At 50.9% G+C, this 15,318-nt stretch overlaps 1 protein-coding gene across 3 annotated transcripts in view; it reads right to left on the reverse strand.

Annotated features, from left to right (window-relative positions):
* Positions 1 to 15,318, reverse strand: part of LOC146860859 (interferon regulatory factor 3-like) — a 147,383-nt gene that overhangs the window by 20,476 nt on the left and 111,589 nt on the right. For all 3 annotated transcript variants that reach the window (XM_085644836.1, XM_085644837.1, XM_085644835.1), the window contains one exon: positions 14,694 to 14,809. In XM_085644836.1, the coding sequence (XP_085500962.1) occupies positions 14,694 to 14,809 (116 nt within the window). The remainder of the gene's footprint in view (positions 1 to 14,693; positions 14,810 to 15,318) is intronic.

Consider the following 15,318-nt stretch of genomic DNA (forward strand, 5'->3'; position numbering starts at 1 on the left):
TTGCCAGACTGAACGCATCTTGCTGTGGTTTACCCCATTCAAATGCATTCTTTTTACGAGTGACCTGGTACAAAGGGGCCAATATTTGACTCAAATGAGGAATATGCTGGCGCCAAAAGCCAAATAAACCAATGAAGCTTTGGGCTTCTTTCCTATTCCTCGGAACTGCAAAATCAAGAATTTTCTGTTTAACCTGAGGGATCACTTCTCGGTGCCCTTCATGCCAATTAATACCCAAAAATTTCACAGCCTGGGACGGACCTTGTAATTTATCTGGGTTGATTTCCCAACCTTTCTCACGCAAGCACTCAATGACTCTATCCAATTGGGTCTGGAGTTCCTCTTGTGATTCGCCTTGGATCAAAATATCATCAATATAGTGACATGTCTGAATTTGCGGATGAACCGGTACCTCAGCCAGATGCTCTGCCACCAGCCGGTGACATATCGTAGGACTATGCACATAGCCCTGGGGAAGACTTCTAAACGTCATCTGACGCCCGTTCCACGTAAAACTGAATTGTTCCTGACACTCAGGGGCAATCGGAATCGAAAAGAAAGCATTAGCAATATCAATGGACGCATACCATGTACCTGGATGTTTTTGGATTCTTTCAATTAGGGTAATAACATCCGGTACTGCAACAGTCAAAGAGGGTGTGTGTCTATTCAATTCTCGATAATAAACAGTCATGCGCCAAGAATTATCACTCTTACGTACAGGCCAAACAGGATTATTCCAAGCAGAAGTAACTGGGGTTATAACTCCTGCATCCACCAACTCCTGAATAGTGGTACTAATCTCTTCATGACCACCTGGAATACGATACTGCTTCTGACGAACCACTTTTGTCGCCTGGGGAACTTTTATAGGGGGCATTCTTAAACGACCAACCCGTACAGGCCTGGACGATATATAATGTTTAGTTCCAAATTGGTAACATCCATCATCTAAGTGCAAAGTCATTCCTTTCAAAATATCAATTCCAATTATGAATTCTAAGAGTGGCACCACTAATACAGAGTATTCTTTTCTAGGAATTCTACCTATTCTCATTTCAAGTAAGGTTTGAACTGCGGGAGTTTCCTTTCCACCTAATCCGGTAATTGTAAAAGGCTGACCTTTAAACTTCTTTGATTTTCCATGAATAAGAGTGGCCTCCGCTCCTGTATCTACCAATGCTCGGGCCCTTTGGATATTACGATGTCTCCAATAAATATCAATATCTACATAGGGTCTATTATCTCTGTGAGCCCATCTGTGTACTGGAGCTTGACCTATTTCCTAGTCCTTTTTACTGTGTTCTGTGTACCAGGATAAATCAGGATAAAGATTCTCACGTTTCCCAGGTATCGATACCTCCTGTTCATATCCATCTCCATTACGAAATGGATTACTGTTCTCTGCATTGTACTGCGGGTTTCGATCGGCCAATATGTGTCGATCCTCTCTCCTTCTCAACTCAGGGGATGGATCCCTATCATCTCTACGTCTGCTGTTAACATAATCATCTCTCCCCCTCTCTCTTTCCCCCTCTCTCTCCCTGTCTCTCACACGACGGGGGGACAAATCACGTACATAACGTCGATCATCACGACGATCAGAGCGCCCACGGCGGTCGTCATCACCGCTACCGTCAGAAAAACCACGATCACACTCAGTTGTCCGAACACGCCGGGCACCCTCCTTTCGATCCAAGCCACGTTTGCGAAACATTTCCCACAAACGAGAAGTAGTCTCACCATCAATGTCCTCCTTCCGCACACCATCGGCCATAAGACCAAAAAACATATCACGTCTAGTAAGTTTATTGTCACCAGGAGTACGAGTGTCAGGCCGGGACTGCCGTTCAGGTTTAAACCACTCACCCAACTCACCGAGTTGGCGTACCGATTCCAGCACCACAGATAACATGTTACCAGTCTGATTAATCAATAAAGTCATCATGACCTGCTTATAAGCAACAGGGGAAGAACGAATAATACGATTCCGCACAGAAGATGTCAAGAAACCATCAAGCAACCTGTCGGCAGTATTTAGAAAAATTGCCGTTTTCATCATCTCCTCTTTGAGGCGTTGCGCAGCATCGCGCAAAGTATACCACGGTTTGTCATTCATAGGCCAGTCAGACGCAGTAGGATATTTTTGATTACAACCCTCAGTCGCCAATTGAAGCAAAGAAATTTGACCACCAGCATTAAAGTTACGAAAATGATCCTGTACAGTAGAATCCGAACTCAAGGAACAAAACTTCAAACAATCGCCAGCATCCAACATAATGCCAGCAGCGCCCAGTTCATAAAGGCGCACCATCCATGTGAGTAAGGTCTCACCAGCTCGCTGCCGAAATCGCTGCAAAATATCACTAATTTCTTGTTGAGTAAAATCCTCCAAAGAGTCTAAAGCAATACCATTCGGAGCACCGGGAGCCTGCTGCACCTTCCGCCGAAAAACTGGATGCGCCGAGACCGCGGGATGAGCATCACAAGGAGCTCGACCAGTACACGTAGAGGAACAATCAGTGTAAGAAGCATCGACTCCGCTTGAAGGACGAGCGCAATCACGGGGTGCACCATCTGAGGTGCAAGAAGCAGACTTACAATCACGGCCGGAGCGAGAGGACTCGCGCTTGGCAGACTCCTCACCCGAGGAAGGAGAATCACTCGAGTTCCAGATATTACCATCCCATTCATCAGGATTCCAATCCAGTTCGGCTTTCGCCACGACCAGACGCACCTTTCGCGTCGAAACCCGACCACGCCGATTCTTGTATTTATAACGAGCAATTCGCACAGCCGCCCTTTCGGCAATAGTTTGGTACGTCTCAAGTTTGTCAGCAAGCAACTTATTTTGACACCGCAACAAAGTATGAGCATTCTGAATCTCAACAAAGTTCGCTTCCAAATCCTTATGCAAGTTCTGTAACTTCAACAACCTCTCATTCAGAATTCTGTACGCAGACAGAACAATCCAACCTCTGCGTCCCAAAACGGGAAGCTCATCACCCTTAGATACCGGCGCCTTCTGTAAACAAGTAATCACATTAGCCGGCTCCGCCAGCTCCAAAAAAGAATTCCAATTCTCACTCAAACCAGTAGAATCAGCCCACTCACGGGCTAAGGCTTCATAAGGCGTTGAATCCCAGCCGGGAATATCAACGGGCAACTTAAAAGTAGATTTCGACTTTCTAGAAAACATCTCGGAAAAGAAAGAAAAAGAGAAAAAGAAAAAGAAGAAAGAGAAAAGAAAATAACAAACAATTATATAGAAATAATATACAAACGAAACAACGCACGCACCGAAAGCATACACGATACAACCACAACGCACACAGGTTTCGTAAACGGTTCGTGACGCCAAATGTTCTGCTTGGGTTTTCGGATCAGATAGAACCCGCTCATCAGAGCCTCACTAACCCAGCCAGAACGTTACCCCCTCCCTAGAACCTATTTACAATCCTGCAACCACATATATCTACCACCTAAGGACAGGGGATTCCTACTATACATACCAAGACCTCTTACAATCGGCGGCCTCGCGATCCCATACGGATCCAGACCTCTCTGCCCATACGACAGTATCACAAGTGGCGGCCTCGCGGTCCCATACGAACCCAGACCTCTCTACCCAGACGGCAGTCTCAGCACAATCGGCGGCCTCGCGATCCCATACGGATCCAGACCTCTCTGCCCATACGACAGTATCACAAGTGGCGGCCTCGCGATCCCATCCGGATCCAGACCTCTCTGCCCATACGACAGTATCACAAGTGGCGGCCTCGCGGTCCCATATGAACCCAGACCTCTCTACCCAGACGGCAGTCTCAGTACAATCGGCGGCCTCGCGATCCCATACGGATCCAGACCTCTCTGCCCTTACGACAGTATCACAAGTGGCGGCCTCGCGGTCCCATACGAACCCAGACCTCTCTACCCAGACGACAGTCTCAGCACAATCGGCGGCCTCGCGATCCCCTACGAATCCAGACCTCTCTGCCCATACGACAGTATCACAAGTGGTGGCCTCGCGGTCCCATACGAACCCAGACCTCTCTGCCCAGACGGCAGTCTCAGCACAATCGGCGGCCTCGCGATCCCCTACGAATCCAGACCTCTCTGCCCATACGACAGTATCACAAGTGGCGGCCTCGCGATCCCCTACGAATCCAGACCTCTCTGCCCATACGACAGTATCACAAGTGGCGGCCTCGCGATCCTATACGAATCCAGACCTCTCTACCTAGACGGCAGTCTCATACGACAGTTCATCCTATGATCACCATAACATACAAAAAGGGAATCAGTCTCACTATTCATCAGATCACACAAGGACTGCCAGTTCGAGCATAGCCTGTTCTTAGGTTCGAGGGGCTCCTCTTTCCCTTATTCAGTTACCACTTACCTGATCAGGGTTAACATCTGTTCATGTAGCCGCAGCTGACTAGAAGAATAGGCTACCCTCTTATACAAGAACACGCAGCACATGTTGGTTCACTACAAACTGGATACTTTATTACTCATTACATACACAATCACATAGCATTACGATATAACACATAACCTGCAAAGAAAAGTGAAAGATTAAGTTGTACACTCTAATAAGAAAGGGTCGACATCACCTTAGTAGTATGTAGCCTGCACTCAGTGGTCATCTAGGCTCCCTTCTCGTCTGTGCCTCGGCTCGCCTGGAATCACCCTTCTCCGAGTCACTGGGACCTCTTCCTTATCGGCTACTCTCTCCTCTCTGGCTATTCTGTTAGGAAAGCATCTGTCTCTCGGTTCTTCTCCGCCTTCAAGATGGCGTCTGTCTTCCCTGGAATAAGTAGTAGCTTTACTGCTAACGGCTAGATGCCGCCTACGGACTGAACATGTAACTGCCTCAGACTTTCACTAATATAGAGGTGCGTTTCCTCATGGAAAATTCCGGCCCGTAACCTGCCGCCCACCAAATTCTTGTACCTCCCCGTACCAAGGACACGTTCCCAGCCGGCCGGCCTGATGTAGTGTCTTCGGCATGAAGAAAAATACAATCCTTCGATAAGGGCCGGCCTGAACCGGTTCTCTCCAAGCGAATAACACCTCATAACTAAAACATTGCATTTGACCTAGAAGCATCCCAAGCTGCCGGAGCAGAAAGAAAGATGGAGTCTCTCTCGTTTGAGGCCTACCAGGCCTGAATTCAGCACAGCTCCATGAAATACCCTCACTACAGGACAGGTTATCCCTAATACTAACGAATCTATCCCCTAGGCTATGTGTGCGAGCCCTGATCTATGGGGAAGAGCACAGAATCATGTCGAAGTGCCTAGTAAATAGGCTCCATTCACTACTCTAACCCTTAGACTTGAATGGTAAGAGACTGAAGTCACATTTAATCATCTTTTCCTCACAAGAAGGCCGGGAAAATCGAGCAGAACAGTAGTACAGCTCCATATTGGGGACCGCTAAGCCCCCGGAGTCCGTGGGCATGTATAATTTGGCCAACCTTACACGCGGTCTCCCCTTGTTCCAGATGAGGCCGCGCAGCAGTGCCTCCAGGTCGCGGAACAGCTTGGCGGGTACATACAAGGGCAGGTTTGCAAAATAGTACAATAGGCGGGGCAGCACTATCATCTTGGTCAGTGCCACCCGGCTAGGCACATTGAGGGGCAGGGTGTTCCAGTAGCCAACCTGCGCACGAACAGATGCGATCGCTCTGAGGAGATTCCCGTCCAAAACGTCTGCCGGGGTTCTATAGATTCTAATCCCCAGGTAGCGGAAGGTGGTGGGATGCCACTGCAATCTGTCCCCTCCCAGTCGGACGTCGCATTCAGGCGTCGTTGGGCCAAAGGGATAGGCTCCCGACTTGGCCCAGTTAACCCTCAGGCCCGACATCGCCTCAAAGGTGCGGAATACATCAGCGAGGGAGGCGGGGATGGCAGTTATGTCTCTGACGTACAGCAGCAGGTCGTCTGCATATAGAGATACCGCGTGCAGTCCATCCGCTAATGGGATTCCCCATTCCAGTCCGTGCGCCCTAAGCGTCGCAGCCAGGGGTTCCATTGCCAGCGCGAACAGCAGCGGCGACAGCGGGCAGCCCTGGCGGGTGCCTCTGCGGACCCGGATGGCGTCAGAGAGGATGCGGCCCGTGCGGACTCGGACAGTCGGTCTGCTATAAAGCAGGTCAATCATGGCGTTATAGCCCCCCCCAGCCGGTATTTCTCTGCAACCGCCCTCAGGTACGGCCACTCAACGGAGTCGAAGGCTTTCTCCAAGTCTAGCATCAGGCATCCCGCTCTTGGCCACTGTTGCGTCGCGTATTCCTGTACCCGAAAGAGCCGGCGGATGTTGTAGGAAGTGTGGCGTGTGGGGACGAATCCGTTTTGGTCCCGGCGCACCAGAGCAGGTACATGAGGGGCCAGCCTCCTAGCCAACGCAGAAGCAAGGATTTTATAGTCTGTGTTTAGCAGAGCCAGTGGGCGGTAAGAGCCTACTCGCGTGCCGTCCTTGCCTGGCTTAAGGATAGAGACCAATGTGGCCTCATTCAACGTTGGGGGCAAAGCAGCTCCCTCCGCTGCCGCCGCATACATTCGCAGTAGCTCCGGGACTAGGATGTCCGAGCCAGCCTTGTAAAATTCAGCCGGCAGCCCGTCCGGGCCTGGGGTTTTCCCATTGGAGAGTTGAAAGATGGCTTCTCTGAGCTCGTCTGCCTCCAGCGGGGCGCCGAGTTCGTCTTGCTGCGCAATAGTCAACTGCGGCATTGGCAGGGGGGAGAGATAGTCAGTGATGTCAGAGTAAGGGACTGTGAGACGGGAGCGATACAATGCGTTATAGTGGACAGTGAAAGTGTCATGGATGCCAGTTTGCGTGTACATTAGTTCCCCCCCCTCTCCCTGTATAGTCGTCACCGGGGCAGAGCGGGCGTCCCGCGAGATCAGCCACGCTAAAAGCTTGCCCGGTCTGTCACCGAGATGATGAGTTCTCGCCGAGTGCGCAGCGTAATTGACATTGCGAAGTCGCTCCAAAAGGCACGCATGCTCCGCGTAGGCTTCATGTAGTGGGCCCCCGTCCCCATCCACAGCCTCCCCCTCCCGTGCAAGCAAGCCCGACTCCAGCCTGGTCAGGTCTCCCTCCAGCTGGTGTCGTATCTGCCCCTGGGTGTGTAGACAGTGGCCTCGTATCATTGCCTTGAAGGCGTCCCACTCCACCCTTGAGTCAGTTGCCGTGCCGGTGTTGTCCTCGAAATATTGTGCGGTGCGCTCGAGCAGGGCAGCGCGGAAAGTCGCATCTAGTAGCAGCGCTGGCTGAAGGCGCCATGTAGGGACAGGGGGGTGTGGGCGGGCCCAGGCCAGGGACATGAAGTGTGGGTTGTGGTCCGAGTGCGTGCGGCCCATGTATTGCGTGTCCGTCACATGAGGCAGTAGGTCTGTAGATGCCATGAAGCGGTCGAGGCGAACATGCAAATCGTGGGCGCCAGAGTAATAGGAGTATGTCCTCGTCCCTGGGTTGCGCTGCCGCCAAACATCTTGCAAGTCCCACTGCGTGGCCCATTCCAACAACGCTTTCGTGGCTCCCCTGGTAGGGGCATTAGCTGGGGGCGGGGAGGAACGATCCAGTGCGATGTCTAAGGTGCAGTTATAGTCACCCCCTATGATCCATGAAGTTGCATGCCAAGTCACCATAGTCGCTGATAGCCGCGCCAGGAAGCCGCCCTGATCAACATTTGGGGAGTAAAGGGACATCAGTGTAATAAACTGGCCATCTAGCCTGCCCTGCGCAGCCGTATATCTGCCCTCACTATCTACCACAGTGTCAATGGCCTCCCACGGGGTCCCTGGACGGACCCATATCAGTGTTCCGCGGGCGAATGAGGAGTATTCCGTAGCATACAGTTGCCCTCGCCATCTACGATGGAGCGCCCGCACCTCGGTCCCGCTCAGATGGGTTTCTTGGAGCAGTGCTATGTTGACTTTGTGCCGCTTTAGGTACGAATAGATATGATAACGCCTAGCCGGTGTGTGCATCCCCCTGACATTCCAGGTGCATATTTGTATGTTAGCCATAGCGGTCATGTGCGTGTGCGTCTCCCCCATTCCCCAAGGGCGCATCCCCCACCTCAAGGGTCCCCCAGGTCCAGCAGCCCGCTCCCACCGTGCAGCTAAAGCGGATGATGTGTGTGCAGTGTCGTGATCTCCAGCAGGGTAGGGGGAGAGGGAAGAAAGGGTACATAGAAAGCCTGAACATGGCAACTAGAAAGTTTAGAATACCAAAAGGTCGGCTTCACAACGGGTCGCCGTCCAAATACTCAAGTGAGCTTATGAACTATACAGTCTCAGGGGGTGGGTGATTTATCTCTTAACTGTAATTAAAACAGTGCAGTCTTGGAAGCGCCCTGCATGTTTCCCAGGTGGTGCGTGCATGCCGCTGCTGGCCGGCAGGCGTCTAATGTCCGTTGTTCAAGGCCGTAGCAGCTGTACGCCCGGTCGTCAGGCCAGCGTGGGCAGGAGCGCCCGAGGGGGGGCATGGGCATGTCCCCCTCCGAATGACGTCAGTGGTAACAAGCCGGTGACGCAGCACCAAGAGGCAGCTCTACATGTCTGTAAAGTGGGTGCGTGAGCCGTGTGTTCATAAGCAGAAATTGTACTCACAGTGTCCAGCTCCGTGGGCGGATCCCTCATAATGTCAACGGTGTAGGTGCAGGGGGCCTCAGGCAGGTCCAGTCGCGCAAGGGGGCGGCCCAAAAGGAACTCCGGTAGGCCGATGCCTCGTGTCAAGTGGCAGTTCATCACCAGGGCTCCTCAGCCGAAAAGGTCCGCTGTTTGTGGTGTGACCTCTGGGGGTCCCCCAGAGTCCTGCGTGTCCGGGATACCATAGATCGCCTCGTCATCCGTTGAGTGCACTGTCGGGCTGGCGTCCGGTCGAGCCGTCGACGCCGGGGAATTGCTGATTTCCGCCACCCTACGCAGGGCATCCCGCTGCTCCTGCTGGACGAGATCCACCGGTGGGGAGTGGCTCGCCGTCCCTCTGGCCGGCGGCGGCGTGGGCGTCCTGCGGCGGCGCCGTCGTCTTGATCCTCTCGCCCTCTCCGCCGCAGCAGCTCCCATCGTCTGCCGCGGCGCGTCCGGCATCCCGCCATCAAGCCAGGCCTCCGCTTCCTCGGGGCTCGCGAAGAAGTGTGTTTTATCGTGCGCCACCACTCGTAGTTTGGCCGGGAAGAGTAACGAGTACTGGAGGGCCGCTTCACGCAATCTTCGTTTTATCGCCAGGAAAGAGTGCCTCTGCTTCTGTACTCGCGCCGTGTAGTCTGGGAAGAACATCACTGTTGCGTTGTCGATGGTGATTTCCCCTAAGGTTCTGGCTCCTCGCAGTATGGCATCTCTATAGTTGAGTACCCGGAGGAGAAACGGTCTAGGATTAGAGCCCGGGGGGGGCGGTCTCGTGGGCACGCGGTGAGCTCTCTCCACCACGAAGTGCGGGGAAAGTGTGTTGTCCGGTAGCAGGTCTCGCAGCCAGTCCTCAACCTTGCGTACCGGGTTCGCCCCTTCCCATCTCTCCGGGATGCCCACCAGGCGAATGTTGTTTCTTCCTGCCCGGCCCTCCGCATCTTCAGCCCGTCCCTCTAGCAATTCCACCCGATTCAGGAGGTCTTGCATCTTTGTTTCTGTCCGCTTCGTCGCTGGCTCGATATCCGCCATAGCGCCTTCCAGCGTTGTGGTGCGCGCTTGCAACTTTTTATGGTCGGCTCGGAGGTGCGTTAAGTCGATTGCCACACTGTCAATGCGGGTCTCCAGGGAGGTGCGCGTCTGCTGTATTGACTCCTCCATCCTCTCCATGGCCGCCAGGACGCTATCCAGTTTCGCCGCTACGTGATCGGTGTCCATCGCGGGTGTTGCTTTCTCGTGCCTTCCCCTCTTCGCTGCAGCTCCCGGTCCGGAGCGAGTTCGCGCCCCTCTAGGCATGGAGTCGGCGGTGTGCGCAAGGTGTCCTCCCCGTCGCCGAGGGGCAGGGGTCCGTTTCTGCGCAGCGACGCGGCTCCGCGCCGCCGATGCCCCTGTCGTGGATCCCGCCCCACTCCAAGGGAGAGGAGCGTCGTGCTTCCCCACCGCCGCGCAGCGCCAGGCGTCGCCACTTCAGTCAGCCAGGCCGTGTCGCTTTCGCCATGTGTCCAGGGGTCCCAACCAGCGATGGGTCCGGTCGCAGCCGGTGTGGCGCTCAGCGGCTCCCTCCAACCTGCGTGGCACTCCTCTTTTCCCACGTCGCGGTCGCCCACCGCATCAGCCCGAGGCGTAGGGATCGTGTCACGTGCGCGGCCAGAAGGCCCAGTCCAGCGCTCCTATAGTAGCCTCGGGGTTCACGGGTGGCGGCAACGTGTGTCGGCGCGCCGTTCTGCAGCGCAGCTGTCATCCAGAGCAAAAGTCGCCCCTTGCGGCTAAAGGCCTGCAGGAGTCTCGGAGAGGAAATGGCGTCCCAGTGCATCCACAGCCCGGTCAGAGCGTGAGGGGGGGAGAGGCAAGTGTCGTGCGCGCCTTCGTAGGCCCGGGGCCTCCACCGCTGCCCGCCCAGGTCTTCCTCAGTCCACGTGAAGCGCGATGGCTGGCTCCGACGCGCAGCAACGATCAGGTGCCGCACCCCCTCGGGTCCTCCCGGTTGTCTCCAGGGCCCCAGGCACACGACTCACCCCGAGTCCGGGCGTCGTCAGCAGCGTGGTCGCGTGTCCTCGGCGGCGTCCCCAGCTCGTCGCCACCTTCCGTTGGTTCCGCAGGAGGGAGGGGGGGTCCCCAGACGCCCCCAGCTGTGGCGTCCGCCTTTCCAGTAACTCCCCCGTAGGCCGCAGAGTTAGGCCTAGGGGATCAGGCAACGCCGCGGGTTCGCGTAGTCGCGGACCGTGGCCGCGCGTCCAGCAGAGCCGCCGCAGTTCCACCTGTCGGGTCGGCGCGGTTCTCCACCGCCGATTCTCGCCAAAGTCGGCCAGGAGACGAAGAAGGTTCCGTAGCAGGCCCGCCAGCAATCTCGAGCAGGGCACAGGAGCGTTGTGGCGGATAAACGACCCGGGGCAGGAGGGCTCAAGCGGGAGCTCTACCCGGGCACGTCTGCTTCCATCGCGTGTTAAGCCACGCCCCATGGTACCAGATCTCATGGTATAATATGTAGCATTAATTTGTGCAGTGGCACTGCAGACTGGCCCAGCTGTGCTGCCAAGAACCCTTCTCCTCTCCTGCACTGCCAGTCTGGTCTCATAGTGATACCAGTAGAGTAGCAGCTGGCTAAAGAGCAGCTGCTATTACCATGCACAAAGCAAATAAGTGGTAAAGCTACCTGTGCTATATGCATAGCAGTCAAAATGTAAAACAGTGAAGCAGAGCTGAAGTCTTCTGTACCATTTTATTGTTTGCTTATGTGTGATTGTTCTCTGATACCAGATGAATTAAAATTGGCCTCCAGTCTCAATGGACTTAGCCTGCTTGCTCGCATGGCCAGTCCGGCCATAGTATGTTTGTGACCATCACTGAATTTTCTGTTTTAACATATGTGATAGAATCAATTATGTATCATGTAGTTGTGAGGGTAGAAATGTATCTATTTCTCATGACTACTCTACCATTGATCTTTTGGTGAGATCTTATTGACATGTGCAACTATACTGACAGTATAGAGTCCCGAAACATAAACTCACAAGAAAATAAGGACAAAAAAGCTACAAGCTACTACGATAATGTTTGGTTAATTTTTTGAAATTGATCTTTGAAATTTTGAGTTTTCACATCTTGAAGTGACCATCTGCGATAAATCTAACATTGTACATGATATCTATTTGGAATATAAAATGTTTAGAGAGTAATTTTTAGCATAAAGTCTTGGTAAGTTACTGCAGAGTTTAGCTGTATTATTAGGCCTTACAGATAAACATTTGCCTCGAGGCTATTGGTCCTTCACATCAGTGACCTTACCTTTGAATCAGAAGGGCAGAGGGAACAATAAAGAAGGAAGAGCGCTCTTGTCCAGTAACCAAGACTTCATCCATTTTGAAATTAAGGAATAAATTATCTATATAAAATGGACAGTCCCAAACCAAAGGTATGAAGATATTACACTGTTGTTAAATAAGATGTTAAATAAGATGTAGGCCAACTTAGAGAATTATTATGATTGGTACCTTTATGACGTGGACTTTACAATAATGAGGATATACATTTGCTATATCAAAAAGTTGGGCTGAAAATCTTTGTAGAATTTTTGGGATGAGCAGAATGCCTGCTTTCCTGAGTGAAGAAGAGTATTTTCCCCTGCTAGGCTGGATGGAATAGCCTACCAAAGCAGGATGAGCAAAGTATTTGAATACCAAAACAGGGCGAGTGATGATTCGGATGTGCTTCCATGGACAGCGGAGTACTCTGCTAACTCTTGCCACATGCCAAGAAGTAGATGTTCGAACACCCAGCAAAGGCAGTTAAGAGGTACATTTCCTCTGCCTAGAACTTGATTTTTGTTCATGCTTCTTCACTGTGATGGCTCAGCCAGGGTGTCAGACTAAGTGTAGCACCTGTCGGGTGAATCTATGAGAACCACTCATCTAGTGAAGTTCCAGCTCCATGAAAAGTAAATCCTATGTTAACTATTTACCTCAGCTCAAACACTGACTCCCTCTCTGACTACAGGATCTGATTTGTAAGTCTTACTTTAACTCTGCTCTGGTCATATTGGCCATTTAAACCATTAGGCATTTACCCAGGGTCTGGGCATTTGAAGGCCAATGTTTGAGGAACTAGGGTTCCTGCTGCTTTTGAAAGACTCTCCAACTCTCTGGAATTTATAGTTGCCCTCAAAACTGGTGAGGAGAGGAGAGCGAGTATGGAGAGAGGAAGAATATAGAAACAAGAAAGAGAAAGGCACAATAATTGCATGAGCAATTGTTGTCAGAGCTGCCTATGGTTCCCAGTCTACCCCGACCCAGACCCATGTCAAAGTTCCACAGTGATACTTATGGCCTGACTGCAAGTGGCCCGTGTCACAGCCACTATTGATCACATCCAGTAAAATCCAACACTGAGGCGTTCAAGATTGTAAATGATGCACTACTTATCACCTATGCTGGCTCTTTGGGTTATAACATGCAGATTTTGGGGCTTACTGCATGTGCCTGTAAATACTAGAAATTCCCCTTGTTATATTCCTGCAGGTTCGCCCTGCTGAAATTTAAAGAAGGGTGCAATCTATATTGTACTAAACATTGCACCACTTTGAATTGCGATGCACAGGAATCCCGTTTTAGTGGGCCAGTTGTATCCAGACCCCTGTAGTTTTCTGGTAACTGTTGCTAAAAGGATAACATTGTCTTCCAAATAACTAAGGGACTGATTTAAGACTCGGAGGATGGTTGTATGTCTGTTAGGGCCATGGAGTAAATCACTCCATTGCCCTGAGAGACATTCTATCCTCCAAATCTAAAGATGTCTGCTGGTCCATGGACATCTCTAAACATTAACAGGAACCCCCATCATGGTCGTTTCTGTCAGTGTTGTAAAAGTTTGATGAACAGCTCTGTCAAACAGTCTGTCCGTCAAACCTTTACATAGTTTTTCTTTTTTCAAGAACAAACTCTCATGTTTTTGAAAAAGGTAAACCTGATGACCCCCACACTGTGGGAGTTTTTTCCCATGGTGTGGGGTAAGTTTTTTTTAATTTTTACTGCTCCTCGCTGTCAGGTTTAATCTGGCAATGGCAGGCAGAAAATACAAGTAATCTCACCTCCCACTTTAAATTTGGCCGATGGTCGAATGGCTAACCTGGCCTGTACTCTGCTGGAGGAGTATGTCCGTGATGGAGCCCGAGTAGAGTCCATCATCGGCATATTTAAAAGGACTGCCCAGCCTTAAATCAGGCAGGGAGGCCATGAGTTTGGTGAAAAAGGTGCTTCATCACGTGTCCAACTCTGAATAATCCTCTTAATTTGTAACAGTCACTCCCACTGAAATTGAATCAGCTAAACATATGGTTTTTGTTTCTCTTCATAATCGTTCTTCAAATATTTTGTGTCCGTTAACTAATTAATCTTACTTCCTACTTAATCTTACATTCCTTACTCTTTTAGCTGCATTCTTTATTTTATTTTTGCTCTTTATTCACCATAGTTGCTCGTCTAATTATTTTTTTTAGCTCAGACCACACTCCATAGGGGTTAGAAGAATGATATTTTGAGGAGTTCTTAAGTGTGCCTCTATGTGGTATAGTTCCCTAGTGTTGTGGAAGGTTCACCATAGCACATTTAAATTTCTTTGTTCACTCCTACACTTCCTGCCTGCCAGGACAGTCTCTTACAGTTATGATCCTAATTTATCCTGGCTGTGCATCTAATTTCTTGGCCACTTTATGACTGCTCCTAATTTCTAGAACAAGCACCTTTCTTGAATTTACACAATAGTATGTGTGGGGTCAGCATCATTTGAGTAGTTTGAATAATCATTGAGGTTCTATAACACAAAGAAGTCCCGCCACTGAAGACTCAGAAGCAGCATGCTTTGCTTCTCACTGGTATTGGGACATGGCTCTGGGACTCTTTATTGACTTGAATAATGGAGAAACTGTGTTTCGAACTTTGTACTCTTGTGTTGTAACAAAGGCGCACACCAACTTTAGCTCTAAATTTAAAGTCTGCTCAATTAAAAAGCACTAAAAAGTTAAATGACGGAAAGGAAAGAACACCCATTTCTACTCACCTTCACCAATACAAGCTTCTCCTCCTTGGGCTTTTTCACTGTGAACTGCTGACCAAAGCACATATAGATCGTGAAGTTTGGCGATCTACCCCTCCCTTGGTAGTATTCTTCCAACTCTGCAAGAAATGATGCATCAGATCATGCATGTGCCCACTGCAAGTTGCTGAGGAATCGTTCAATCACTTCTGTTCAGAACCAAAGCCTTCTACCTCCCTCTACACTGTGGGTTGGTTGGACATCACGCAGCACACAATTGATGAAGCATGCACAAGACTTAAGCGGACCTCTCAGACAGGAGCCGCAGATGCCAAGAAGGGCCAAGCAGAGGGAGACGGTGCCCATCTGGTGCAACATCAGGATACTAGATAGGCACACTCTCCCCCTTGCTTGGCTCATTTCAGTGATCAGTCCTGCACGAGGACTGTGTTTGTGTGACAAAAACTGATGTGTGAAGTCTCAGCAGCATTACAATCACCCATCTGTGAGTCATTAAGGATTGTAATGAAATGGTTCAAGATGGGGTATAACTGAGTCTATCTTCAAATTCCAGATGTAGACCGTATTGGGTGAACTTTGCTGCATTGTTCCTAATTCAGATGTTTATGTGGATGCATTGAGTGCTATA

The sequence above is a fragment of the Triturus cristatus genome, chromosome 3_1 (genome assembly GCF_964204655.1).
Source record: "Triturus cristatus chromosome 3_1, aTriCri1.1, whole genome shotgun sequence".
Classification (NCBI taxonomy): domain Eukaryota; kingdom Metazoa; phylum Chordata; class Amphibia; order Caudata; family Salamandridae; genus Triturus; species Triturus cristatus.